Source organism: Bos javanicus, chromosome 15 (genome assembly GCF_032452875.1).
Source record: "Bos javanicus breed banteng chromosome 15, ARS-OSU_banteng_1.0, whole genome shotgun sequence".
Classification (NCBI taxonomy): Eukaryota; Metazoa; Chordata; class Mammalia; order Artiodactyla; family Bovidae; genus Bos; species Bos javanicus.
In genome coordinates this window covers 50,925,495-50,953,139 of record NC_083882.1, presented here as the reverse complement: position 1 = coordinate 50,953,139, position 27,645 = coordinate 50,925,495, and the positions used below count along the sequence as shown (strand labels likewise).

General features: G+C 42.2%; 2 protein-coding genes across 4 annotated transcripts; one reads left to right on the top strand and one right to left on the bottom strand.

The window, feature by feature from the left end:
- The first annotated feature begins 6,557 nt into the window (after positions 1–6,557).
- Positions 6,558–7,552, top strand: LOC133261374 (olfactory receptor 52B4-like). Its single transcript, XM_061439867.1, has one exon. It carries the CDS (start codon positions 6,602–6,604, stop codon positions 7,550–7,552), a length of 951 nt encoding a protein of 316 aa, XP_061295851.1. The 5' UTR covers positions 6,558–6,601.
- Positions 7,553–13,093: 5,541 nt separating this feature from the next.
- TRIM21 (tripartite motif containing 21) lies at positions 13,094–25,874 on the bottom strand. Of its 3 annotated transcripts, XM_061380653.1 has the most exons (8): positions 25,768–25,853; positions 25,092–25,263; positions 23,724–24,167; positions 23,127–23,228; positions 21,642–21,866; positions 17,187–17,209; positions 15,867–15,967; positions 13,094–15,576 (listed from the first exon to the last, which is right to left on the bottom strand). In XM_061380653.1, the coding sequence occupies exons 2-8, from the start codon at positions 25,179–25,181 to the stop codon at positions 15,026–15,028; spliced, it is 1,536 nt and encodes a 511-aa protein (XP_061236637.1). In that variant the 5' UTR covers positions 25,182–25,263; positions 25,768–25,853; the 3' UTR covers positions 13,094–15,025. The 3 variants fall into 3 exon arrangements, with proteins under 3 accessions (XP_061236637.1, XP_061236638.1, XP_061236636.1); XM_061380654.1 differs by lacking the exon at positions 25,092–25,263 and having other exon boundaries at positions 25,768–25,874; XM_061380652.1 differs by lacking the exon at positions 25,768–25,853 and having other exon boundaries at positions 25,092–25,761.
- Between the last annotated feature and the right edge of the window lie 1,771 nt (positions 25,875–27,645).

Here is a 27,645-nt window from a genome sequence, read left to right as displayed (position 1 = left end):
ATGGCAGGGGGGAACACTGAGAAATTAACCAGTAGCTGTTTCTGGTGAGGAGAATCCATTGAGATGTCACATGAAGATATGAAAAATACCCAATATCAGCATACTTCATTAAGGAAATGAAAATTAAAACAACAATGAAATACCACTACATACCTATTAGAATGGCTAAAACCGATACCCTGACAATAGTAAATGTTGTTAAGAATATGGATCAACAGGACTCTTACTCATTGCTGGCAGAAATGAAAATGGTAAAGCCACTTTGGAAATGGCTTCTTCAGTTCTTCAATTTCTTACAAAGCTAAACATACTCTTACCACATGATCTAGCAACCACGCTTCTTAGTATTTACCCAACTAGTTGACAACTTATGTCTACAGAAAAGCCTACACACAGATATTTACAGAAACTTTGTGCATAATTGCCAAATTTTGGAAGCAAACTCTGGTACATCCAAACAATGGAATATTATTCAACAATAGAAAAAGGAGAGATACGAAGCCACAAAAAGATGTGGGGGAAATTTAAAAGCATTATGCTAAGCAAAATAAGGTGATCTGTAAAGGTACATACTGTATGATACAAATCTTATGGAATTCTGGAAAAAGGCAAAACTACAGAGATAGTAAAAAAAAAAAAAATCCTTGGCTTTGAGAGATTCTGAGGGAACAGAAGAGGGATAAATAGGAGGCCTGCAAGTATTTTTAAGCTTTTGAAAATATTCTGAACGGCACTCTAATGGTGTACACATGTCACTATACATTTTTTAAAACCCATAAACTATACAACATAGAATGTACCCTGATATAAGCTACAGACTTTCATTAATAATAATGTATCCGTATTGGTTCATTAGGGCTTCCCAGGTGACTCAGTGGTAAAGAATCTGCCTGCCAAGCAGGAGACACAGAAGACTTAGGTTCAATCCCTGATTGGGATTGGAGAAGGAAATGGCAACCCACTCCATTATTCTTGCCTGGGAAATCTCATGGACAGAGGAGCCTGGCAGGCTACAGTCCATGAGGTTGCAAAGAGTCAGACACTCATTCCAAATCTTTTCTCACAACTCCTTTCCTAAGCTCATATAACCTATCAGGCACACTTTCCACATGAGGCTTCCAGCACTCAGACAAGAAGGGCTAAGGACTTTCCGGTTATGTCACTGAGGAGACCAGCAATAGAGGAGGTCCTGGGGGAAAATAAAGACAACATAAATAAGACCATGGTCCCCAAAGATACTCAGAGAACAAATAACTTGCCCTGCAGTTTCTCCTCCAGCTTTATCCCCTGGCCACTGAACACAGTCTGCTGGTTATGGGAATACCCTGCCATCTAGGCAGGGGCATGGCTCCAGTCTGTGGTTCCAAATGGCTACGATGACAGTTTGGAGTGAGGAGAGATGTAGGTTGGTACTGACCAGGGTAGCCTGGTGCCTCTTTGGGTCCTTCTGCCTGTGGGCAGGAATGGTGGGGATAAAGGAGGTGGGACATGCTGAGTTTATTAATGAGAGACATGGGAAACAATAAGGGATTGCCTTCACCATTTGGTCACCCAATAGAGGTTCTCTTTGGAATTCTCCATCCCTTGAGAGCAGAGTCAGGGCAGACAAAAATGTGCCTGCAGAAGCTTTGTGGCATGGTGGAAACAGTGGAATGAGAGGCAAGAAATCTTAACTCAGTTCCTCTGTGACCTTGGGAAAATTGCCTTTCCTTCATAAATAATAAATCATACAAGATTATTTTAAAATGGAGATCACCAAAAAGTTTTTGTAGAGTAACAGCAAATATTTTAAGTTTTGAACATTGCCTCTGTTGCAACTACTCAATTTGTTCCATGAAAGCAGTCATAGACAATATGTAAATAACTGGGTATGGCTGTGTTTCAATAACATTTTATTTATAAAAGAAGGTGGTGGGCAGGATTTGGCCCACTGGCTGCAGTTTGATGATTGCTGATATAGGGTGCCAATCAGTGTTGATATTTTACATCTCTGACTCATATTTGGGCAATTCCAGAGGGAACTGGTGAAGCAGGAGGTTATCTTGTGAATCGCATTCCCAGAGAGAGTTCTTCCTTCTGGCATAGATTAGAGAACTGTCAGACTGGAAGCAGGGGCAAGGGCTGAATAAACTTTGGAATATCCACCTCCTTAAGGAAACTGATTTAATGAGAGGAGAGCCAGTATACTGAATGGAGATAGGCAAAGTTATGACTTAGATAAGTGACAGTGAATTTGAAGGGTTAATGACTGTGAGTTTGGGTGGGTATATATATGAAGGCAAATTTATAAGTGTGTGTGTGTGTGTGTGTGTGTGTGTGCTTATGGTAAAGGGCTGTTTTGTGTGAACAGGGAAAATGTGTGCTAGCATGTAAATCATCAAAATTTGTATGAGTAAATAATGTATGTTGTGACTGTATAAATGAATGTGTCTGATAATACGGTAATACGAATGGAAGACTGTATGTGTGTATGTGGATTTGTAGCAAGCAGAGCTGGAATTGAACTCAGGTAGGTCTAAAGTCCATATAAATTTTCCTGTGTTACATTGTTTACATGTCTTAGACACTCTAGAGAAATAAGAGAATGAGAAGGGAGTGGAGAGGGTGCCAAAGACAAATGGTTAGGTAATCAACAAACAAAAATGTCTGTTTCTAAAACTAATGGAAGGTTTGACTCTAATAATCTGGGACTCAAATATCAGCTTAGCCTCTAACAGGTTGTTTGACTTTGGGCTGTTGCTTATCTGAGATTAGTTTCTTTTTGCATGAACTAGTAATACTTTCAATTCCATAGGTTTTGTACAATAATTAGAAATAATAAATATATCTAACAGTAGTAATGGTTGCTATAATCAAAGAAGTATTAATGATACTAATGTCTAACTAATGATATTAATGTCTCTATTTCTGATTTGCAGATAGGTTCATCTGTACCATTTTTCTAGATTCCACATATATGCATTAATATACAATATTGTTTTTCTCTTTCTGACTTACTTCATTCTGGACGAGATTGGAATTGACATATACACACCACTATGCACAAAACAGACAATTAATGAGAACCTATTGTACAGTAGAGGGGGAAAAAAAAGAGATGCAATCTGTTTGTAGGACATATATTTAAGTGCAAATCGCTCAGTCATGTCCGACTCTTTGCAACCCCATGGATTATACAGTCCATGGAATTCTCCAGGCCAGAATACTGGAGTGGTTAGCCTTTCCCTTCTCCATGGGATCTTCCTGACCCAGGGATCAAACCCAGGTCTCCCGCATTGCAGGCAGATTCTTTACCAGCTGAGTCACAAGGGAAGCCTAAGAATACTGGAGTGGGTAGACTATCACTTCTCCAGGGGATCTTTCTGACCTGGAATTGAACTGGGGTCTCCTGCATTGCAGGTGGATTCTTTACCAACTGAACTAACAGGGAATATTAAGTTAACCTTAAAAAATGCATTCCAATATACATTAGGTGCAGACAAGTACTGTTTGATTCTACTTATACAAGGTACCTAGATAATCAAATTCTCAGAAAGAACATTGGCAGATGCCAGGGGCTGGGGGTAAGAGTGGTGGGGGAGGGAATGGGGAGTTAGTGTTTAATAGGAAGAGTTTCAGTTTAGAAAGATAAAATATTCAGAGATGGATGATGATGAGAGTTGAACAGCAATGTGGATGCACTTAGTGCCACTGAAACGTGCAGTCAGATATGGCTAAAATAGTATGATTTATAATATGTGACTTACCACAATGAGAAGCACTGAAAAAGGAAAAGGAAGTTTTAGGTGTTTGCCGGGAGCTGGTGAGGCATTCCACTCGTGACAAAGGTCATGAGGAAGGAGGCTCAGCATACGCAAAGGCGGGATCGAGCCTCAGGAGCCCCCCTGGATATTCTCAAGCATCTACCCCCAAAAAACCAGAGTCTGCCTACTTTATTGCTTTGTGCTCTCACCTCTGACTACTGGGGGCTGTCCCCCACCACCATCTCGCTCTCTCTAATTCACCTGACAAGTTTACCCGGACTCCTACAGCTATGCATACGATTGTTTACAGTCTCCCAGCCTCGAGAGGCACGGGAAGCTTAAGATATTCAAATAGCTTAGAGCCTCTCAGAGAGTTAGAAACTGTCAGAATAAAATTAGTAAAAGATTTCATCGATGAGCCAATGCTTGCTGCCAAGTTTTCACATCCCCTGAATTGTATCCTTGAATGTGTATTAATTAATATAGTTGGTATGTAGAAAAAATAAGTAGTGGCCTTGGTGTTAGTAACTTTAGACCCTTAAGGTAATCAATTCTTTCCTTTGTTGTAAACCCATTACACATCCACCCTATAGGAATGCAATTTTATCTTTGGAAGATGGTGCCAAACCTTAAAATAATTACTTTTAGGGAAAATAAGTCTTTGTTGATAAGTCTTTGTCAAGAGTCATAAAATGTTAATAAGCCTTCTGGCCAGAAGATGATGTAAATCACCTAAACGATTTGTATACGATAAATTTGCAGGAAAGAAACCCTGGTTTTTGATAAGGATCAAAGACTGCTGACTTTGCATCCCCTATTATCCTCTATGTGTAACTTAGGGTATATAAGCCCCTGTTGAAAATAAAGCTACCGGCCTTGCTCACCAAAGCTTGGTCTCCCCATGTCATTCTTCCCCTTAACTTCCAGCTGAGTCTCCATCTGAAGCGTGGATATCCTCTGCGACCATTTATTTGCCTGGGCTTCTAAGACCCACTTGAGAAGGTGTCTAAGGTGGGGCACCTTCTGCTATTCAAGAGGGTGCCTGCGGCCTCCATGGTCAGAGCTAACCTGGTGTCACGGGTTATATTGATTTTCCGCGTAAACCAAGCTACTCAGCTTCTTTTCTCCACTGAATTTTCCTACTGAGCTATCCTCATTCTATTATTCTTTATATCTTTGATGAATAAATAAATAAATAGTCGCCTAGGCCGTCTCTCCTTCGAATACCCTGGATCAGCCGGGGCTGGACCTTGGCAGGTGTTATAAGCAAAATGGCCTGGGGTAAAGATTGGGAGGGTGGTAAGGGGATAAATGAAGAGAGAGCACACCCCTGCTTTTGTGAAACAGAGATGAATGGGGGAAGAGACACAGCAAGGAGAAGGAGTCAGCAGAGAGGGAGAGTTTGAAATGACCAGAGTGACAGATTGATGGAAAGAAGGTTGGGGTCCAGTGCACAGATGGAGAGCTGAGCCTTGAGTAGGAGAAAGAGGGAGAAGACAATTCAAATATAAATTTGTAGCTTGCGGAATGAGGATGGTTAAGGGAAGTAACAGATTTTTTTTCCTTGAACCAGGAACCAGGAAATCGCAATCACCTGATGAAGGGGACCCAGGTGGAGTGAGGTGGACATTGTGTGATTTTCAAAGCATCTCGTGTGATTTTCAAAGCATCCGTGGGTAGCCAAATCCTAGCTTCACCATTTACTAGCCAGGTGAACTTGGGTGGAGGGTGGGGGATGAAAATCTCTCTAAGCTCTGTTTGCTCTCCATCAGTAAAATGGGAAAATGACTACAGTCATTTCCTGTTATGTTGATTGAGAAAATGCACGTGCAGCCCTTAGAGCAGAGATACTCTCAGCTGATCTTGTCCCTGGTCCCTGTTTTCCAACCTGCCTCCTCCCTTCCACATCCTTCCTACACAGCAGAGCCAGAGAGAGAGTGACCTCAAATGCAAACTTCACCATGCCCCTCTCTTACGGCAAACCCTTCAGTGGCTCTTCCTGCTTCAACATAAAGCCTAAACTCCTTACATCAGTACCCAGAACCCTCAGTGAGTTGACCCCTACTTCACTGCCTCACATTATTTCCTATCATTTCCTGCCATGTCCTCCAGGGTATAGTAACCCTGAATCATTATAATTTCCCTACAAACTCCTTGTCCTTTCAGATCTTTGTGACTTTGTTCATGTTCTTCCTCCTCACATGACTACTTGGCAAACTCTTGTTTATTTTTCAAGGTTCAGCTCAGATTGGCACCTTTAGAAATGCTTTTCTGAACTTCTAGGAAGCTTTCCATGTTTCCACAGCTCCTGTGTTTAACTTTTCCTATACACTATCTGTATTGTATAGATATTTTAATTGTCTGACTTTTCTCAGGGAGGTCCTCCAGGAGCCATGGTATGTGTTCAGTAAGGTTTGTTAAATTGATAATGAACTCAGTTACCATTTTCCTTTTGAGATGTAGGTCACATTCTGATAAGGTGGAAAATGCAGGGTTATTCACAGCTCTCAACTGTTTATAACAACCTGATGCTAAGGTCTATGGCATTCTAGAGCTGGGAGAACTCACTTACAAATATCTAATCTACATTCTCCCTGACTTTAGTTTTAAAGTGACAAATAAAAGAGAGACCCAGAGCAGGGAAGTAATGTTACCAAGATAACATAACTGTTGAATAGAATGGCAAGGACTTTTAACCCATGTTTCCTGGTTTCTAACCAGGACCATTTCCACTTCTCACCCAGAGAAAAGTGATCTGTTTCCATTTCCCCCACTCCAGATCAAGTCACCTTTTTGGAAAGAGAAAAGAGATGACTGCCAAATCCCATACACCAACATCCAGATGACTCATCCTGGGCATGGCAACCCCCAACCACACTAGTCCCAGCCATTCACTCTTCATTCTGCTGGGGATCCCTGGCCTGGAAGACCAGCACACATGGATCTCCCTCCCCTTTCTTCTTTCTTACCTTGTTGCTGTCCTAGGGAATAGCCTCTTTGTCTTCATCATCATGACTGAACGCAGCCTCCATGAACCCATGTACTTCTTCCTCTGTATGCTGGGTGTGGCGGACCTCATCCTGTCCACTACCACTGTGCCCAAAGCCCTGGCCATATTCTGGTTCCATGCTGGAGAGATTTCCCTTGATGGTTGTGTCACCCAAATCTTCTTCATCCATGCCACCTTCATTGCTGAATCAGGAATTCTGTTGGCCATGGCATTTGACCGCTATGTAGCCATCTGTGACCCATTGCGCTATACCACAGTGCTCAGTCGTGCAGTAATCATAAGGGTTGGTCTGGCTGTGGTCCTGAGGAGTTTCTCTGTGATCCTTCCAGATGTGTTCCTGGTGAAAAGACTGCCTTTCTGCCATAGCAACATGCTACCACATACCTACTGTGAGCACATGGCTGTTGCCAAATTTGCTTGTGCTGATATTCATGTTAATGTCTGGTATGGTTTGTCTGTCCTTCTCTCTACTGTAGTGGTAGATGCCTTGCTCATCTTAGTTTCCTACATCTTCATCCTCAATGCAGTCTTCCAGCTTCCCTCCCGAGGAGCTCTGCAAAAGGCCCTAGGCACATGTGGCTCCCACCTTGGTGTCATTTCCATGTTCTACTTGCCTGGCATTTTTACCATAATTGCCCAGCGGTTTGAGCATCATGTTCCTCCTTATATCCACATTCTGCTTGCAAATGTCTGCATGTTAGCTCCTCCTATGTTAAACCCCATCATTTATGGTGTTAAGACCAGGCAGATTCGAGAATGTGTGGTTAGTACTTTGTCTTCACAGTGGAAACTCTGCTGAGTTTGTATGACAGGTGGTATGATTATCAACATAGGATCTTGCAATTCCTTTGCTTACTTTGTAGAGATTTATGAAGTAAGGGTTGTGTTGACTGTGAACAAAACGATTTGTTGTGATTTTGAAAGATAGAATGCTATGTTACCTTGAGAAGGGTAGTATTGAGGAAAGAGCATGAGCTGTTGGATCAAAATTAGATTTGAGTACTGGATTTTCCACAAGTGATGTGTTTGACCTTGGGGAAGTTAGCTTATTCTCTTAGAGACTTCTCAGTGTATACATAGGGCCCAAGAAAAACAGAAATATAAAAACTAAACTAAGTCATATTAAACAATGAGAATTATTTCCTATAATAAACTTATCTACTAAAACATCTAGACAGAATATGTATTCATTTAATAATATATACACTTGAGGTATAATAAACTTTTATTCTGAATTAGAAATGGGACCAGTGGAACAGAAAAAAAAGCCCAGAAATAAACCCTTGTATATTGGTCAGTTAATCTTTGACAAGGATGTCAAGAATTCTCAAAGAGGAAAGGACAATCTCTTAATAAATGGTGTTAGGAAAATTGGATATTCAGATGCAAAAGATTGAAATTAGGCCCTTACCTTACACCATAAACAAAAGTTAACCTGAAGTGAATTAAAGACTTAACTCTAAGTCCCAAAACTGTAAAAATCTTAGAAGAAAACATGGAGAAAAACTTCTTGGCACCGGTCTTGGCAATGATTTTCTTGATATCACACAAAAACAAAATAAGAAGTAAGACTACATCAAACTGAAAAGCTCCTGCATGTGCGCTCAGTCATGTCTGACTCTTTGTGACCCCATGGACTGTAGCCCACCATGTTCCTCTTGTCAATGGGATTTTTCAGGCAAAAATACTGGAATGGGTTGCCATTTCCTCCTCTAGGGGATAGTCCGGACCCAGGGATCAAACCCATGTCTCCTGTGTCTCCTGCATTGACAGGCAAATTCTTTACTACTGAGCCACCTGGGAAGACCCCATAAGCTCCTGCACAGCAAAGGAAGCAATCAGTAAAATGAAAAGGTAACTATGAAATAGGGGAAAATATTTGCAAACCATATATCTGCTAAGGGGTTGATATCCAAATATATAAGGAACTAATGACACTCAGCATTTCTCTGATAATGAGTGATGTTGAGCATCTTTTCATGTGTTTGTTAGCCATCTGTATGTCTTCTTTGCAGAAATGTCTACTTAGTTCTTTGGTCCATTTTTTGATTGGGTCATTTATTTTTCTGGGATTGAGCTGTAGGAGTTGCTTGTATATTTTTGAGATTAGTTGTTTGTCAGTTGCTTCATTTGCTATTATTTTCTCCCATTCTGAAGGCTGTCTTTTCACCTTGCTTATAGTTTCCTTTGTTGTGCAGAAGCTTTTAAGTTTAATTAGGTCCCATTTGTTTATTTTTGCTTTTATTTCCTATATTCTGGGAGGTGGGTCATAGAGGATCCTGCTCTGAGGTAAGTCGGAGAGTGTTTTGCCTATGTTCTCCTCTAGGAGTTTTATAGTTTCTGGTCTTACGTTTAGATCTTTAATCCATTTTGAGTTTATTTTTGTGTATGGTGTTAGAAAGTGCTCTAGTTTCATTCTTTTACAAGCGGTTGACCAGTTTTCCCAGGACCACTTGTTAAAGAGATTGTCTTTAATCCATTGTATATTCTTGCCTCCTTTGTCAAAGATAAGGTGTTCATATGTGCATGGATTTATCTCTGGGCTTTCTATTTTGTTCCATTGATCTATATTTCTGTCTGTGCCAGTACCATACTGTCTTGATGACTGTGGCTTTGTAGTAGAGCCTGAAGTCAGGCAGGTTGATTCCTCCAGTTCCATTTTTCTTTCTCAAGATAGCTTTGGCTATTCGAGGTTTTTTGTATTTCCATACAAATTGTGAAATTATTTGTTCTAGCTCTGTGAAGAATACTGTTGGTAGCTTGATAGGGATTGCATTGAATCTATAAATTGCTTTGGGTAGTATACTCATTTTCACTGTATTGATTCTTCCAATCCATGAACATGGTATATTTCTCCATCTATTAGTGTCCTCTTTGATTTCTTTCACCAGTGTTTTATAGTTTTCTATATATAGGTCTTTAGTTTCTTTAGGTAGATATATTCCTAAGAATTTTATTCTTTTCATTGCAATGGTGAATGGAATTGTTTCCTTAATTTCTCTTTCTATTTTCTCATTACTCATTATCAGAGAAATGCAAATCAAACCACTATGAGGTATCATTTCATGCCAGTCAGAATGGCTGCGATCCAAAAGTCTACAAACAATAAATGCTGGAGAGGGTGTGGAGAAAAGGGAACCCTCTTACACTGTTGGTGGGAATGCAAACTAGTACAGCCACTATGGAGAACAGTGTGGAGATTCCTTAAAAAACTGGAAATAGAACTGCCTTATGATCCAGCAATCCCACTGCTGGGCATACACACAGAGGAAACCAGAATTGAAAGAGACACATGTACCCCAATGTTCATCGCAGCACTGTTTATAATAGCCAGGACATGGAAGCAACCTAGATGTCCCTTAGCAGATGAATGGATAAGAAAGCTGTGGTACATATACACAATGGAGTATTACTCAGCCATTAAAATGAATACATTTGAATCAGTTCTAATGAGGTGGATGAAACTGGAGCCTATTATACAGAGTGAAGTAAGCCAGAAAGAAAAACACCAATACAGTATACTAACGCATATATATGGAATTTAAAAAGATGGTAACAATAATCCTGTATACGAGACAGCAAAAGAGACACTGATGTATAGAACAGTCTTTTGGACTCTGTGGGAGAGGGTGAGGGTGGGATGATTTGGGAGAATGGCATTGAAATATGTATAATATCATATATGAAACGAGTTGGCAGTCCAGGTTCGATGCACGATACTGGATGCTTGGGGCTGGTGCACTGGGACGACCCAGAGGGATGGTGTGGGGAGGGAGGAGGGAGGAAGGAGGAGGGTTCAGGATGGGGAACACATGTATACCTGTGGCAGATTCATTTTGATATATGGCAAAACCAATACAAAATTGTGAAGTTAAATAAAATAAAAAAAAAAAAAAAAGAAACTCAGTTAGCAAAACTCAATAGCAAAATAACACACACACACAATCAAAAAGAAATAACCTGACTAAATAATAGGCAAAGACCTGATTACACATTTTTTGAAGAAGACATACAAACCGTCAATAGGAACATGTAGAGAGTCTCAACATCACCGGGGAAATGTGAGTTAAAACCACAATGAGGCATCACCCCCAACCCGTTAGAATGGATATTATCAAAAAGTTAAGAGATGAAAAATGCTGGCAAGGATATGGAGAAAGGGGAACCATTGTGTGGTGTTGATGGGAATGTAAATTTGTGGAACCAATATGGAAACAGTACAGATGTTCCTTAAAAAATTAAAAGTAGAATTATCATATGGTTTAGAAATTGCACTTCTGTGTATTTGAAAACAAAATCGGTATCTGAAAGAGATATATCCATTCCCATGTTCAATGAAGCATTATTTACAATAGCTAAGGCATAGAGACAACCTAAATGTCCATTGAAAAATGAATCGATAGATAAAATATTACACACACACTTATGTTATCCAGCCATAAAAAGAAAGAAACCTTGCCATCTGTTACAACGTGGGTGAACCTTGAAAATATTGAACTAAATGAAATAAGCTAAAGATAAATACTGTATGATCTCATTTATAAGTGGAATTAAAAAGAAACTCATAGAAACAGGGAAAAGATTGGTAGTTGCCTGAGGTGAGGGTCTGTGGGTAGGGTAAATGGGTAAAAGTTGTCAAGGGTACAAAGTTTCAGTATTAAGCTGAGTATTTTATGAGGATGTAACATATAGCATGATGACTATAGTTAATAATACTTCATTGTATATTTGAAAGTTGCTAAGAGAGTAGACTTTAAAAGTTCTCACCACAAACATATATTAATACAAATACAACTATGTGAGGTGATAGATGTGTTAACAAAGTTTACTGTAATAATTGTGCTATATATATGTGTATTAAATCATTACATTGTGCACCTTAAACTTACAAAATGTTATATCTCAATAAAGATGGGAGAAAAAAAGAGAAAAATGTGGTACATACACACAATGGAATATTATTCAATCATAAAAATAAGGAAATCTTACTACTTTTGACAACATGAATAAACCTGGAGTACCTTATACTAGGGCTTCCCTTGTGGCTCAGATGGTAAAGGATCTGCATGCAATGCTAAATTAATAAGCCAGAAAAAGAAAGACAAAAACAGTATGATTTCTCTTACATGGAGAATCAAAAAAAAAAAATTGAACTCACAGAAGTAGAGAGTAGAATGGTGGTTTCAAGAGGCACAGGGGTAGGGGAAATGGAGATATTGCTTGAAGGGTACAAACTTTCAGTTTGGGGATCTAATGTATAGTATGGTGACTATAGTTTAAAACATGGTATTATATACTTGAAATTTGCTGATTTGACCTTAAGAAATGTTTTAATATAAAATATTTTCATAAATAAGTGAGGGGCACCATAATCTTTAAATTTCTTGATCATGCTTTTATCATATGGCTGTGATAGAACCCAAAATTTAAAGTATAAATAGGATTTTGAATATTGACAAAGAGTAAGCACTGGACAGATTTTTAACGTCTTCCTGTCTTAGCTTGTTTATCTTTAAAACTTTGCTATAATAATTTCTGCTTCTTCTATCAATATTTCAAAAGGAAGTTGTGGTATCATAGGAGATCAAAAAGTCAAGAGACATTATTTGAGTTGTAAAGGATAATATTAATCAAAATTAGAATTGTTGCTGGTAAAGCTCTCATTTCTTTTTTTTTTGTTTTGTTGTTTTTGTTTTTTCTTTTTTAAATATAAATTTATTATTTTAATTGGAGGCTAATTACTCATTTCTCAAGAGAATTAAAAAAAATTTTTTTTGAAGCATAGTTGATTTACAGTGCTGTGTTAGTTTCAGGTGAATGGCAAAGTGATTCAATTATACATGCACATGTATCTAATCTTTTTCAAATTCTTTTCCCTTATAAGTTAATACAAAATATTGAGTATAGTTTTCTGTGTTATACAGTAGGTTCTCAGTTATGTATTTTATATAAAGTAGTGTATATATATGTTAATCCCAAACTCTTAATTTATCTCTTCCAACCCCCTTTCCCCCTTTAATAACCATGTTTGTTTTCTATATCTGTGGGTCTATTTCTGTTTCATATATGAGGTCATTTATATCATTTTTTAAATATTTCACATATAAGTGTTATCATATGATACTTGTCTTTTTCTGGCTTACTTCACTTAGTATGATAATCTTATGTGTGATATGCTGGAGTGTACCTGGATCACTTATTACTAATTATTGGTGGGGATAAAAGTTGAGATACTATGAAACCTCTATTTAATTCTTTTTTGGTGGAGATGCAGGGGATGGCAGTACGTCATCTGTGTAATATATCTGCAAACATCAGGATAACCCAATATGCCAAGGTATTCAGATTTTGAGAAATAAAAATTTACTTAAGTTTATATCATTATGGCAGTGTCCTCACATCAGCATATCAACTGAAGGGGGGAAAAACCCATCATCAATTACATTGGCCACCCCCAAAGCAGAGAAGTAGAAAAGCTGATTTCATAATCTACCCTTCTAATTAAAAATATTTCTTTGACCCATGTCGGATATACAGAATCCAACCCTCCCCCAGCACATCCCATTCATGATGAATTGAATTCTCCATATTCTCTCTAGTGTATCAACCAAAGCATTGGTCACCTTTGGCAACTTAATTGAGTAAGCTCTGTGATGTCTCTTGCCTGAGGATTCTGTTGTTGCTATCTTTCCATCAAAGTACCTTCTTTCAGTCCAGTATTAAGACAGACCTAAAAACAACAGCTTTTTTTAAGGTCACTGACATCTTTGTGTAGTATCTAAGTTTTTCATGAAATATTTAGCATATGTGCTAAGGGCAATCTGAGATTCTATTTTAGATAAGGAATCACATTTCCTGGAAGGACAGTGGCTCTCAGGCAGCCTACTGATGTTCACATGTAGAGCTTCATTGTGCCAACTTAAAAAGTTTAAACTCAAGAAAAGTGTGTGCTGAAATCAGGTGATGCTGTTACCTCCTTCCTGGCCTTCACACCAGTTAGGGTTCAACTGGAGGAGAACAGGAAATAAATATTACGAGACTTGCTTATGATAAGAAGTTCACTTATACATCTGGGAGGGCTGGCAAGACAAGTCATAAAATCCACAGGGCAGATTATCGAGGAAGGTGAAGTTCAGACTCTTGGGCGTGAGTTGAAGCTGCTATTCACAAGTGCACTATCTTCTTCACAGGAGCCTCAGATCCGCCCTTAGACTTCCACCTGATTGAACATTAGGCCCACCCAGCTTATCTAGGACAACGTCCCTTATTTAAAGTCAAATCATTATGGACTTTGATGACATCTACAAAAATATCTTCATAGCAACAATCTGGATTAGTGTTTGATTGAAAACCTGGGGGCTTATAGCCTAGGCAAGTTGTTCTATCAAAAAATTATCACACTGGCCATTTATGTTGATATGTTCTTTAACCAACACCACTATCAACAAGATGTGGTTGGGAGATAACAGGGGAAATGAGGGATCATAGCTGGTTAGATATTTAACATGGCAACCTAAGACATGCATAATTCAGCCTTCATTTAAAAAGTTAATGCCTGTTAATGCCTGTTTTCCTATAGGCACTGTGAAGCCACTCTTGATCAGATGTATGTTGGGAAGATAATCCTCGAGGTATACAAGATAGGAATGATGGGATAGATTGAGACCAATTTATTTAGGAAGTCCTTTGCAAGATACATGGGACTTCCCTGGTGGCTCAGATGGTAAAGTGTCTGCCTACAATGCGGGAGACCCAGGTTCGATCCCTGGGTTGGGAAGATCCTCTGGAGAAGGAAATGGCAACCCACTCCAGTACTCTTGCCTGGAAAATCCCATGGACAGAAGAGCCTGGTAGGCTACAGTCCATGGGGTTGCAAAGAGTCAGACATGACTGAGTGACTTCACTTTCACTTTGCAAGATACATAGTAGAGATTGGACCAAAAGCCTAGAGATGGAGAGGAAAAAGCAAAACTTGAAGTCACATGAAGAAGGCAGAAACATGCTTTAGTTGATCCAGGTGAGTTTGGGGGCCAAATGCAAGTAGTTTATTTCATGGAGGGAATGATAAAGCAACATAGGGCAGGAATCCTGGTGCTGTAGGTCATTTGACACAGACTGCGGGTGACCTTGGGGCCAGTTTGCCTGTGGTATCCTGACACATCTGCAGAGACAAAGGTGGTTTGGAGTTCATGGGCACATGAGACAGGGTCACTGGCTGAGGAGTGGAACCAACAGAGGGGTTGCTTATGTCCAGAGAGAATCATCTGGATCCCTACCAGCCTGTCTTAAGTGGACAGAGGATCAGAGGGGCTGAGTTTGTTCCTCTATCATTGAAACCAGGATTGAAGAAGGGCCGCAGGGGTCCAGCAAAGGCACATTCAGAGAAGGTGTAGATGAGGGAGGCGTGGTCAGTGATGTTGTAGAAAGAGACAGTGCTGGCCTCATAATCTAGGAAGATCCCAATTCGGTTTGGAGGCACCTGAAGGTGGAGGGGAGTCTGGGGGCAGGTGCCAGCCTCATATTTTTGTTTGTTCCATAGCCAGATTATCCAAAAGCCAGTGTCGGAGTTGAGCAAAAACTGTCCCTTCCTCCGCACATTGTCTCTACAAACCCCCAGGTCCCAGGCTTCCTTTCCCGTCACATCTACCTCCCAGTAAACTTTCCCGGAGTCAAAGCGCTGGGCACCCAGTACCATGGGGTAACTATCAAATCTCTCCTCATTTTCAGGCACTTCCTGCCGGGTGTTTGCAAGCCTCACTTGTCTCCGATTCTCTGAAAGGATGAGCCACGGATTGGCTGTCTGTGGATCCAGGGTGATGTGTACTGCAGAGAGAGGGCCACAGTCAGGCTGGGAGACTGTGCAGAGTCAGCAACCCTGTGCCAGCAGTGGGGGGATGAGGATGAAGGGGTGACCCTGAGCCTCACTGTGTGAGGAGATAACCCCTGGCCAACTCTGACCCCTGCCCTGACCTTTGAGGGAACCACCTTCCCTATTTCTGCACCTGCCCCACCTACTCTAACCTGCCATCTCTCTCCAACCCAGGGATGCACTGGACACCCTCCTTATCCCCTTCACTCCCTTGGCAAGCCAGTCCCACACCCTTGGTGCTCACCTCCACACGTCCTCAGCATCTTCTTAATCCCGGGCACATAGAATACATTCCTCAGGTCTGTGGAGGCGACATCCAACTCCTTCAGGTTCCAGGATTCACTCCTGGGGGAAAAAGAATTAGAGACCCTGTCTCCAACTCCTACCTCATCCTGCCCAAATCCAATGGCTATACCACCTTTATGGATGACTGATAATTTAATCTGATGCAAATTTGCAAACAGCTCCTGTGTTAGGGGGTCTTCCCAGGTGATGCATTGGTAAAGAATCCACTTACCAATGCAGGAGACATGGGTTCAATCCCTTGGGTCAGAAAGATTCCCTGGAGAAGGAAATGGCAACCCATTCCAGTATTCTTGTATGGGAAATCCCATGGGCAGAAGAGCCTGGGGCTACAGTCCATGGGGTTGCAAAGAGTTGGACACAGTGAAGTGAAAGCTGTCATGTCCAACTCTTTGTGACCCCATGGACTGTAGCCTGCCAGGCTCCTCTGTCCTTGGAAATCTCCAGGCAAAATTACTGGAGTGGGTAGCTATTCCCTTCTCCAGGGGATCTTCCCAACCCAGGGATCGAACCCAGGTCTCCCGCATTGCAGACGGATTCTTTACCATCTGACCTGGACACAACTCAGCAACTAAACAACAACAACTACAACAATCTGTGTTAGGATCTGTGTTAGGGACGGAGGGCAAAAGTAGGTAGGATTTTGTTTCTATCTAAGCCTTGATGGCTACATGAGCATCTGTGTCATCTGGCCAGCCTGTATGTCTCTCTGGGTCTTAGGTCATTACACAAGTACCTTCTGCTTCACTTCATAACTCAAGGTGTCTGATACAGGCTGAATCACCTCCATGAGGAACCTCAAGGAGTCTCGCCCATGCTGTGGGTCTTACCCATGGCTCTTTTAGAGAGGTTTGAAACCAGTAATATACTTTTTAAAAGAGTCCCAGCAGGCTGTAAACTCAACTTCCCTGTCTGTTATTTCACTTTGTGAAGATATGACATGCCAGTTACTTCGGGCACCTCACCAACCGTGTGTGTTCAGTTTCTTAGTCGTGTCCAACTCTTTGTGACCCCAGGGACTGTAGCCCGCCAGCCTCCTCTGTCTGTGGGACTTTCCAGGCAAGAATACTGGAGTGGGTTGACATTCACCAACTGAGATGTCCATTAATTAGCCTTTCGAGACCAGAACATATTTTAAGGAGGACTGGATCTTTGAGAATAGGAAGGAGGATAGGGATGACTTCAATGCATGTTTTCTAACTAAAACTCTTTTTTAAGATATATACTGCCCCCTCCTCTAATGAAGAAAACCTTTCCTTACCTTTCCAGGACACTTTTCACCTCCTGAGGAGACAAGAAACAGACAGTAAGTTCTGGAGACACTAGTTTACAACTGAGACTTCAGTCATGTGGGTAAAGCGATGTCACCCTGAGGTCTACAGAACACTGCTCTGCCCCAAGCCTCTGGACAAAGGCCTGAAAAATGCCTCTGACCACCTTGAAATGGATGAGGAAGCAGAAACCCAGCATGGGTGTGACCTGTAATCAGGGGGAGGAAGCTGCTGCTGTTGCTGCTAAGTCTCTTCAGTTGTGTCAGACTCTGTGCGACCCCACAGACGGTAGCCCACCAGGCTCCACCGTCCCTGGGATTCCCCAGGCTAGAACACTGGAGAACACAAACAAATTTTTTCATGACTGTATCTGACCAAGAGACAGTGAAAAGGTATGGGGAAAAGAGGAACCACAGAATGCTACAGCAGAGGGACTTTTGAGACCACGTAGTCCAAAGTTTCCCAAAGTGAGGCAAGCTCATCATTGCTGGGTGTGAGATGATTTTTAAGTAGAACACACATCAGTGAATTTATTAAAAAAAAAAAAAACAAAAAAAACTTTAAAAAATAAATTTATTGATGTGTGTTCTACTTAATACCTCTTACTCAGGTGATAATACCTCTTATTCAGGGGAACTTGTTTAAGTTTCTTAGCTTCAGTCTATCACTAAATCTTTTAACTTCTTTGCACCTTAAGTTCTCTCATCTATGAAATAGGGGTAATAATAGTAGCAGCCACTTCATTGCATTGTCATGAGGGACTGAATGCCGACAATTTTATGTGCTACTTAAGAATTTTCAGTTATTTATAGTATTATGAAATAAATTAGAATTGTGTTGCTGAAGAAGACTCTTCAGAGTCCTTTGGACTGCAAGGAGATCAAATCAGTCAATTCGAAAGAAAATCAATCTTGAATATTCATTGGAAGGACTGATGCTGAAGCTCCAATACTTTGGCGACCTGATGCGAAGAGCCGACTCATTGGAAGAGACCCTGATGCTGGGAAAGATTGAAGGCAAAAAGAGAAGAGGGATGCAGAGGATGACATGGTTAGATAGTATTGCTGACTCAATGGATATGAATCTGAGCAAACTTTGGGAAGCCTGGTGTGCTACAGTTCATGGAATCGTTAAGAGTCAGATACAACTTAGTGACTGAACAAGAAAAAACAAAAATTAGGAAAAGTAGCAGTAACAACACATGGCTACTATTGCTTAGAACAGATTTTTTTTTTTTTGTATAACTTGTTTAATTATTTATAAGCTCCTATTAGGTAAGTACTATTACTTATATTCCATTTAAAGATTAGTAAACAGGCATAGAAAAAGCAAAATGACAAGGATGGCTATATAACTCAATAATCTGTGCAATTAGCATATACATCAAAGCTGTAATACCAAATGAGAACACTGGCTTAGGCCAAATAAGGGAGAAACAAAGTCATATTTTAATATTTCTCTAAAATTCTCATTTCTTTGTCCTTATTTTCCTGGGAGAGCAAAATAACATGCACAAGGTTTAATTTTATTTTCTCAGTTATTTTACTTTTAGCTTCATTTTGTCATTTCCAACCTACTGTTTTTATATTCAGTAGGTCAGTCACTCAGTTCAGTCACTCAATCGTGTCCGACTTTTTAAGACCCCATGGACTGCAGCATGTCAGGCTTTCCTGTCCATCACCAACTCCCAGAGATTTCTCAAACTCATGTCCATTGAGTCAGTGATGCCATCCAACCATCTCATCTTCTGTCATCCCCTCCTCCCTTTCTCCTCCTGCCTTCAATCTTTCCCAGCATCAGGGTCTTTTCAAATGAGTCAGTTCTTTGCATCAAGTGGAGAAAGTACTGGAGTTTCAGCTTCAGCATCAGTCCTTCCAATGAATATTTAGGACTGATTTTCTTTAGGATGGACTGGTTGGATCTCCTTGTTGTCCAAGGGACTCTCAAGAGTCTTCTTCAACACCACAGTTCAAAAGCATCAATTCTTAGGTGCTCAGCTTTCTTTATGGTCCAACTCTCACATCCATACATGACTAATGGAAAAACCATAGGTTTGACTAGACAGACCTTTGTTGGTAAAGTAATGTCTCTGCTTTTTAATACGTTGTCTAGGTTGGTCATAACTTTTCTTCCAAGGGGCAAGCATCTTTTAATTTCATGGTGTAGTCACTATCTGCAGTGATTTTGGAGCCCCCCAAAATAAAGTCTGCCACTGTTTCCACATCTATTTGCCATGAAGTGATGGGACCGGATGCCATGATCTTAATTTTCTGAATGTTGAGCTTTAAGCCAACTTTTTCACTCTCCTCTTTCACTTTCATCAAGAGGCTCTTTAGTTCTTCACTTTCTGCTATAAGGGTGGTATCATCTATGGATCTGAGGTTACTGATATTTCTCCTGGCAATTGATTCCAGCTTGTGCTTCATCCAGCCTGGCATTTTGAATGATGTATTCTGCATATAAATTAAATAAACAGGGTGACAATATACAGCCTTGATGTACTCCTTTCCTGATTTGGAACCAGTCTGTTGTCCCATGTCCAGTTCTAACTGTTGCTTCTTGACCTGCATACAGATTTCTCAGGAGGCAGGTCAAGTGGTCTGGTATTCCCATATCTTTAAGAATTTTCCACAGTTTATTGTGATTTACACAAAGACTTTGGCATAGTCAATAAAGCAGAGGTAGATGTTTTTCTGGAACTCTCTTGCCTTTTTGATGATCCAATGGATGATGGCAATTTGATCTCTAGTTCCTGTGCCTTTTCTAAATCCAGCTTGAACATCTGCAAGTTCATGGTTCATATACTGTTGAAGCCTGGCTTGGAGAATTTTAAGTATTACTTTGCTAGTGTGTGAGATGTGTGTGATTGTGTCGTAGTTTGAGCATTCTTTGGCATTGCGTTTTTTAGGAATTGGAATGAAAACTGACATTTTGCAGTTCTGTGGTCACTGCTGAGTTTTCCAAATTTGCCGGCATATTGAGTAAACCATTTTCACAGCATCATCTTTTAGGATTTGAAATAGCTCAACTGGAATTCCATCACCTTTGCTAGCTTTGTTTGTAGTGATGCTTCATAAGGCCCACTTGACTTTGCATTCCAGGGTGTCTGGCTCTAGGTGAGTGATCACACCATTGTGGTTATCTGGGTCATAAAGATCTTTTTTGCATAGTTCTTCTGTGTATTCTTGCCACCTCTTTTTAATATCTTCTGCTTCTGTTAGGTCCATATTGTTTCTGTCCTTTATTGTGCCCATCTTGGGCTTCCCTTGTGGCTCAGCTGGTAAAGAATCCACTTGCAATGTGGGAGACCTGGGTTCGATCCCTGGGTTGGGAAGATCCCCTATAGAAGGGAAAGGCTACACACTCCAGTATTCTGGCCTGGAGAATTCCACGGACTGAATAGTCCATGGGGTTGCAAAGAGTTGGGCACGACTGAGTGACTTTCACTTTCACTTACTTTCACTTTGCATGAAATGTTCCCTTGGTATCTCTAATTTTCTTGAAGATCTCTAGTCTTTCCAGTTTTATTGTTTTCCTCTATTTCTTTGCATTGATCACTGAGGAAAGCTTTCTTATCTCTTATTTCTTATCTCTCTTTCCTTGCTATTCTTTGAAACTCCGTTCCTTTTCTCCTTTGCCTTTTGCTTCTCTTCTTTTCTCAGCTATTTTTAAGGCCTCCTCAGAGGCAGGTATTCAGTAGGTATTTTATAACATAAATGATAATAAAATTAAATAATATTTATGCAACCACATACTGTGTGCCAGGCACTGTTCTAAGCATTTTATATTTATGTACTGAAATCGAGCAGACCCCATGGGGTTCTCCCAAGAACAGTTCCCTTGTGTTCTCTGCCTCTTTTTTTTTCTTTTTATAAAATTGAAATACAGTTGATTGACAATGTTTCAGGTATATGGCAGAGTGATACAGTTATACATATATAGCTCATGGAAGTGTAAACATGTTACATTTATAACTAAAAAGCCTGGGGAACTGCTTGTCATTTAGCCTATTCCCTGCTGCCCTTGTTTACAAATGGAGAAATTAGGTCTAGGAAAAGAAAATGACTTAATTTAGAGTTATGGAAGGAATTGGTGGCAAGGTTGGGGCCCTGAGATATGTAATTTTATAATATCCATTTAACATAGGAGAAACCTGATCCTCAGAAAGATTAAGGTACGTTCTCAAGATCATGAATCTGATTGTGTGTTAGAACAGACACTTACTAGAGATGTCCATTTCTTTTCATTACTGCATGGAATATTCCTTTCTAATTTGTACCTTTCTAGGCTTTGAATGCAAACCACTCATAGGTCTGAATTCCAGTTTATTTAAGAAAATGCCAGGGACCAAGTTTCTGTGTGCCCTGAAGAGGCAGAGAACACAAAAAACTGTTTTTTTTCAGTTACTCCCTGAATCTCAGAGAGGAGCTGTCCTCAGGCCTCACCTGCAGCAGCTCCAGCGCCGAGCCCCGCCTCCTCCTCTCCAGCTCTGCGATCAGCTCCTGCAGGGCCTGGATCTGCTGGGCCAGCCTAGCCTCTGTGTCCCCCAGGGTTCTCAGCTGTTGCCTCTCCTCTTCCTCTAGCTTCTGGAGTTGCTTCTGCTCCTCTTCGGCCAGGAAGTTTTTCTGCCTTACAAACTCTTCATGAATTCTTAATTTGTGCGCCTCAACCTTCTCCTTTGGTGTCAATGGAAAGAAAGAGGTGGTTTTTAATCATAATCCCCTAAGATTTGGGAATGGAAGTATCTATATCTACTCCTACTCCATTCTGGCTCTGTCTGGGAATACACACATACACAATTTTGCTGGGAAGGGAGGTGGGTGAGGCTTCTGGGCCTGAGGGGAATGGGACTGGTGGGGTGCGGTGGGGAGGTGCACCGTAGTTGCTCTCCTATCACAGCTGCATCAGCCTGTGGTATCAGAGATTTCCTCAACCTCCTTCAAGTCACCCCTGCTCCCTCAATGTGCCTCTTTGTCTTCATATCTTAGTAACTGAGCGAGTAACACCTGGCCCTACTCCAACAAACCTGCAAAGCCAGGCTTATAACCTGGTTCCTAAGTTTGGGAAAAAGGAGTCTTTGAGGTATTCTATGCTTGCCCTCTCCTGCTTGTAACTGGAGGGTCACTCAATACCACCACAGCCTGCCTTATGCTTTCTGGGTCTCAAGTCTTCCTCTTCTGGGATCTCTTGGCCATGAGCTCCTTCTGCTCCTTTCTAGTCCCTGACCCACCCCACCTCCTAATCCCTGGGGTGGAACAAGCTTTAGCTCTCCATTACATTTTGGACCAGTGAGCTGGACATGGTCAAGTACCTACCTGGTCAGACTGGTTTTCCTATCTTAGGCCTTTGAAAGTGAAAGTGTTAGTTGCTTAGTCATGTCCAACTCTTTGTGACTCTATGGGCTGTAGCCCGCCAGGCTCCTTTGTCCATGGGATTCTCCAGGCAAGAATACTGGAGTGGGTAGCCATTCCCTTCTTCAGGGGATCTTCCCAATCCAGGGATTGAACCTGGGTCTCCGATACTGCAGGCAGACTCTTTACCATCTGAGCCACCAGGGAAGCCCATCTTAGGCCTTTATGGTTCCCTTAAGTCTGGTCCTCACAGTCACTGTCATTTCTTGACAACTTGTCATTTCTTGACATTGGGCATCTCTCCTGGCATTCCTCTGTCCCAGACCCTGAGGCCCTGTGCTGTCATCTCCAGAGACTGGGCTTAAGAAGCAGGAGCATTAGGGTGTATCTTGTCCCTCAGCACCTTCTCCTAAGACTCTCTCTCCATCTGACTGGGAGCTCTTTTTGATCTCTACACTCTTTTAATCCCCTCCATCAAGAGACCTATGGGGCAGCTGGTTCTTGGGGAATGAGATATAGGGACTGGCATAGCTGGACCCTCCCCAGGCTTTGGATCTAAGATTCCCTTCAGGATATGACTCTTGCCTTCCAGGATGCTTTCTTCATTGCAATGTCCAATTCCAGCTTCTCAGCCAACTCCTGCTTATGTCTTAGTTTATTTAGTGCCACCTGAAGCTTCTCCTGCAGAGAACGAAAGCAAGATGATACCCAGTCAGGTCAAGAAGTAGGGTGCAGTGGTGTGAAGTGGGGGGAAGATCATACTGGTTCTTAGAAGAGCCTGAGTGCAGAGGACAAGGAAGGACTGTAGTCTGTTTGGGGTAGGAAGTCTGTGGATGGCAGGGTTTTGGAAAAAGCCTGATATTTCTTACAAAATAGGGCCACACGGTTGGGGTACAAAGGGTGGGGGCAAACTGCTTGTTCCTAATTAAGCAGGAGGCCACAAGGGAAGAAGATTCTTAAAGCATTTTCCCATAGCACATCCCTGCTCCAGGAGAATGAGAAAAGTGTTCTGAGCTTGCCATTTCCCCCTTAAATAAGACGTAGAAGGCAGGAGACCTCTATCCTTTCTCCAGCCCCACAGGTAACTCTCTTCCATTCCCAGCTCTGGGGAACAAAGCCGTCAACAGGGCCCCCATCTCCTTTTTACCTGTTCCTGCCTCTGTGCTGAGGCCTCACCTGGTAGTCCTGAGCAGCCTCCTCAATAGGGACCATGGGATGATCACGGTGTTTCTGGGACTGGGAACACACCCAGCAAAGGGCCTTCCCATCTTCCTCACAGAAGAGGTGAATTTTCTCTCTGTGCACCACACACAGCTCCCCGTGTGGGCTCTCCTTGGCACCCTGGCTGATTTTTCTAAGGTTGTCCACCATGTTGGCTACCTGTCGATTGGGCCGGAGATTCTGGAGCAGGAAGTGGCGTCGGCACACAGGACAGACGCTACCCCCTTCTTTCCCGACCTCAGAGATGCACTCCTGGCAGAAGCTATGACCACATTCAATGCTCATAGGCTCCACCATGGGATCCAGGCAGATAGAACACGTGACCTCCTCCCACATCATTGTCAAGGGTACGGCTGAGGCCATTGGGGTGATGCTCCTCTTCAGTAGTGCTGGGGAGATCTTGTGGTGAGGGGAGGAGAAGAGGAAAGGGAGGGAAGAGAAGAGCCAGGTGAGAAAAGGGAACCATGAGAGAGGGTGAACTGGAGGGAGTGAAAACAAGAAAAGACAAGGACCTCAACCTGAATAGCAAGCTCTCCTCTTCCAGAGTCTGGGTCACTGATCCAGTCAGACAGAAGGGGACACTGAGTCCCCAAGAGAGCAAAAATTATTGAGAACCTGAGAGACAGCTGCTTACAATTCGACTTTCATCATGTTCATCTCTGCTTAACCCCTCAGAATCCAGGCTTTACCTATTGATCTTCTGCCTCAGGCCACTGGTCTTCCACTCTGTTGAGAAGCTAATCTTAACAGTAGCGACCATTGACTGTGCTCCTTCCATGTGTCAGGTGCTACGTGCTTCACATACATTCTCATCAATCTTTGCAATAGGTAGGAGTTATTGGTATCTAATTATCGGTAACATGAATATATATAAGAATATTTATTCTTACATATTCTTATAAGGATATCCGTATTAAGTACATGGGCTTCCTAGGTGGTGCAAGTGGTAAAGAATCCACCTGCTAATGCAGGAGACGCAGGAGACACAGGAGACAGCAGGTTTGATCCCTGAGTTGGGAAGATCCCCTGGAGAAGGAAATGGCAACCCACTTCAGTATCTTACCTGGGAAATCCCATGGACAGAGGAGCCTGGTGGCCTACATACAGTCCATGGGGTCGCAAAAGTCAGACACTACTGAGCACACACACATACGCATATGTATATGTGTGTATATATATGTATGTGCATACACACAGAAGCGTGTGGTTTATTAAGAACTTCCTGGGCTCTTCTCAGCTACTCTGAATCTGGCACCGCCTTTGTTTCTTCTAGGGCATAGACCCATAGTTTTCTAATATCCTAAGCAACCCTGTCTCTCTCACCTGCAGAGGGAGCCTTTTGGGGATAGCAATCTCAGGGATCGGAGAAGGCGATGGCACCCCACTCCAGTACTCTTGCCTGGAAAATCCCATGGACGGAGGAGGCCGGTAGGCTGCAGTCCGTGGAGTCGCTCAGAGTCGGACAGGACTGAGCGACTTCACTTTCACTTTTTACCTTCATGCATTGGAGAAGGAAATGGCAACCCACTCCAGTATTCTTGCCTGGAGAATCCCAGGGACAGGGGAGCCTGGTGGGCTGCCGTCTATGGGTCTCACAGAGTCGGACACTACTGAAGCGACTTAGCAGCAGCAGCAGCAGTCTCAGGGATCGCGGACCTACCCCCACACCGGGCTCCCCTGGACCACCCCGGAGCTAGGTTGCCATCCTAGTTCTCCCAGTTTCCCTGGGTCTTTCTTCCCAGCTCAGGTGTTGGCGGAAGCAGGGCAATCCGAGCTCCTTCCAGGGGACATCCCAGTCAGGTTTACAGCCCAGCCTCCTCCCAGGCTGCAGGGGAAGAACTGCTGGGTTAGGGTTGAGGAAGACCTATCGCGAAAGAAAACCTGAGATCGAAGTTTCTAGGGGTGGGGACGGCTTGGATGAGGCTTGTCAGACCCGGGGCAGGGGAGAGAGGTCCCCCAGGGAGAGTTGGGGTACCTCGGTCTAGCTAAGTTCACTCACCTTTTCGAGCAGCCAGGAAAGTGAAATAAGGAACTGGTAGCAGCCAGTTCCTTATTTCACTTTCGATTTCCCGTCCACGGCAAATCTGAAAGGGAGGCGGGCAGAGGGGGAGGAGACTGGGCGGGGCCAAGGGAGGAGGAAGGCGGAGGGGTTGAGGTGCCGCTGGAGTCTGGAGCTTCTTGGAGGCTGGGGCGAGTGAAAGCTCCGCAGAGTTTAGTCCTTGCTTTGCGTTCCCTCCCGTGTTCTCATTGTGTAATAGAGTGAAGCATCGTATCTGCTACGTGGAGGAGCCACGCTGCTTTCTTTGATGCTGGTCATCACCCCAGGCCTACGTGCTGTGCCCTCGTGTGGGAGCTGCTTTTAAGGAGGTTTGGATGGACAGGGGTGCCTAGAGCTCCCCTCTAAAGGCCACCTTCTGTTCCCTACTTCCAAAAACAATTCCTTTTCAGGAGACTTGATATTCTTTTAACATCAGGGGGAGGGCGATTTATTCTGCAGTACCTCAGGGCATTATCACACCAGTGAGTGGTAAGAAGGGACTTGACATTTATTGAGGCACCAACTGTGCACTTATCCTTGAGCCAAGGACTTGCTCAGGTTGCTTTATTATTATTTTAAATTATGGTGAAGTACGTATAACATTTACCATCTTAACCGTTTTCAAGTGTGTAGTTCAGTGCCATTAAATACGTTCACAGTTCTGTACTTCACCACAGTCCATGGAGTCTCAAAGGGTCGGACACAACTGGGCGACTAAGCACAAGAAACCTCAACGAGCCAGGGAGTAGTGGCAAATTCCTATTTATGAGAATCAGAGTTTTTACTCTGGTGGAAGAACTTCTTTCTTTACTAGACCCTTAGAACAAGGCTGAGCCCTATGTTGGGGGATGGAAAGAAAATGATTTGTAAATGAGTTACTAGTTTGAGGGAAATAGGAGCTGCAACCACCTCCCTTCTTTATTCTCTGGAGTGTGTTTATAATGGTTATAAAAAAAATGCCATCACCTATTAGTTGTTGATCTTAGGTGTGCACCAGAATTTATGGTTCAATGTTCTTATATTACAGAGTGGGGTTTCCAAACTGCTGCCATACCTGAGGCTTCAGCAGTGCATCTCATATTTTTATTGGACCATCTTTTTCTGGTTGATGATGTACATTGTAAAAACACTGCATTCCATAGTGCAATCACATTATCAGAATTTTTCAACGGTAAAATCAGTTTCTTGGTTGTAAGTGATGTTGTTGGAGAACTTGATGTTGTAAATCAAAAAACAGTGGTGCTGGCAGAAGCAATATAAGATGGCAAATGAATCTGCCTCTGGAATAGTACCTATTTTGTGAGGATAAATTGCTGTTGTTTCAATGTCATTAACATGCCACTAAAAGACTGTCTAGATTGTCTTAGAAATAGGGAAAAATCAGGCTCAGAGTTGGTCTTTTATGTGCAGGTGTCTATAGCAGTAGGAATACAATCGCTGCCTGAGTATGGATTCCATGCGTTTATCCATTTACCACTACTGATAAGACACTTGCACAAGAGTCCATTGAATAAGCACCAGGTGACTGAGAAGAGGCTGATCAACACCCAGAGGATGGGTCATCTTATTTACCTGATTGTTGTTGTTTAGTTGCCTAGTTGTGTCTGTCTCTTTGCAGCTCTCCTGGACCGTGCATGACAGGCCTCCCTGTCCCTCATCATCCCCTGAAGTTTGCCCAAGTTCATGGTCATTGCATAGGTGATGCCGTCCAGCCATCTCATCCTCTGATGCCCTCTTTTCCTTCACCTTCAAATCTTTCCCTGCATCAGGGACCTTTCCAATGAGTCATCTGCTTGCATCAGATGACCAAAATACTGGAGCTTCAGCTTTAGCATCAGT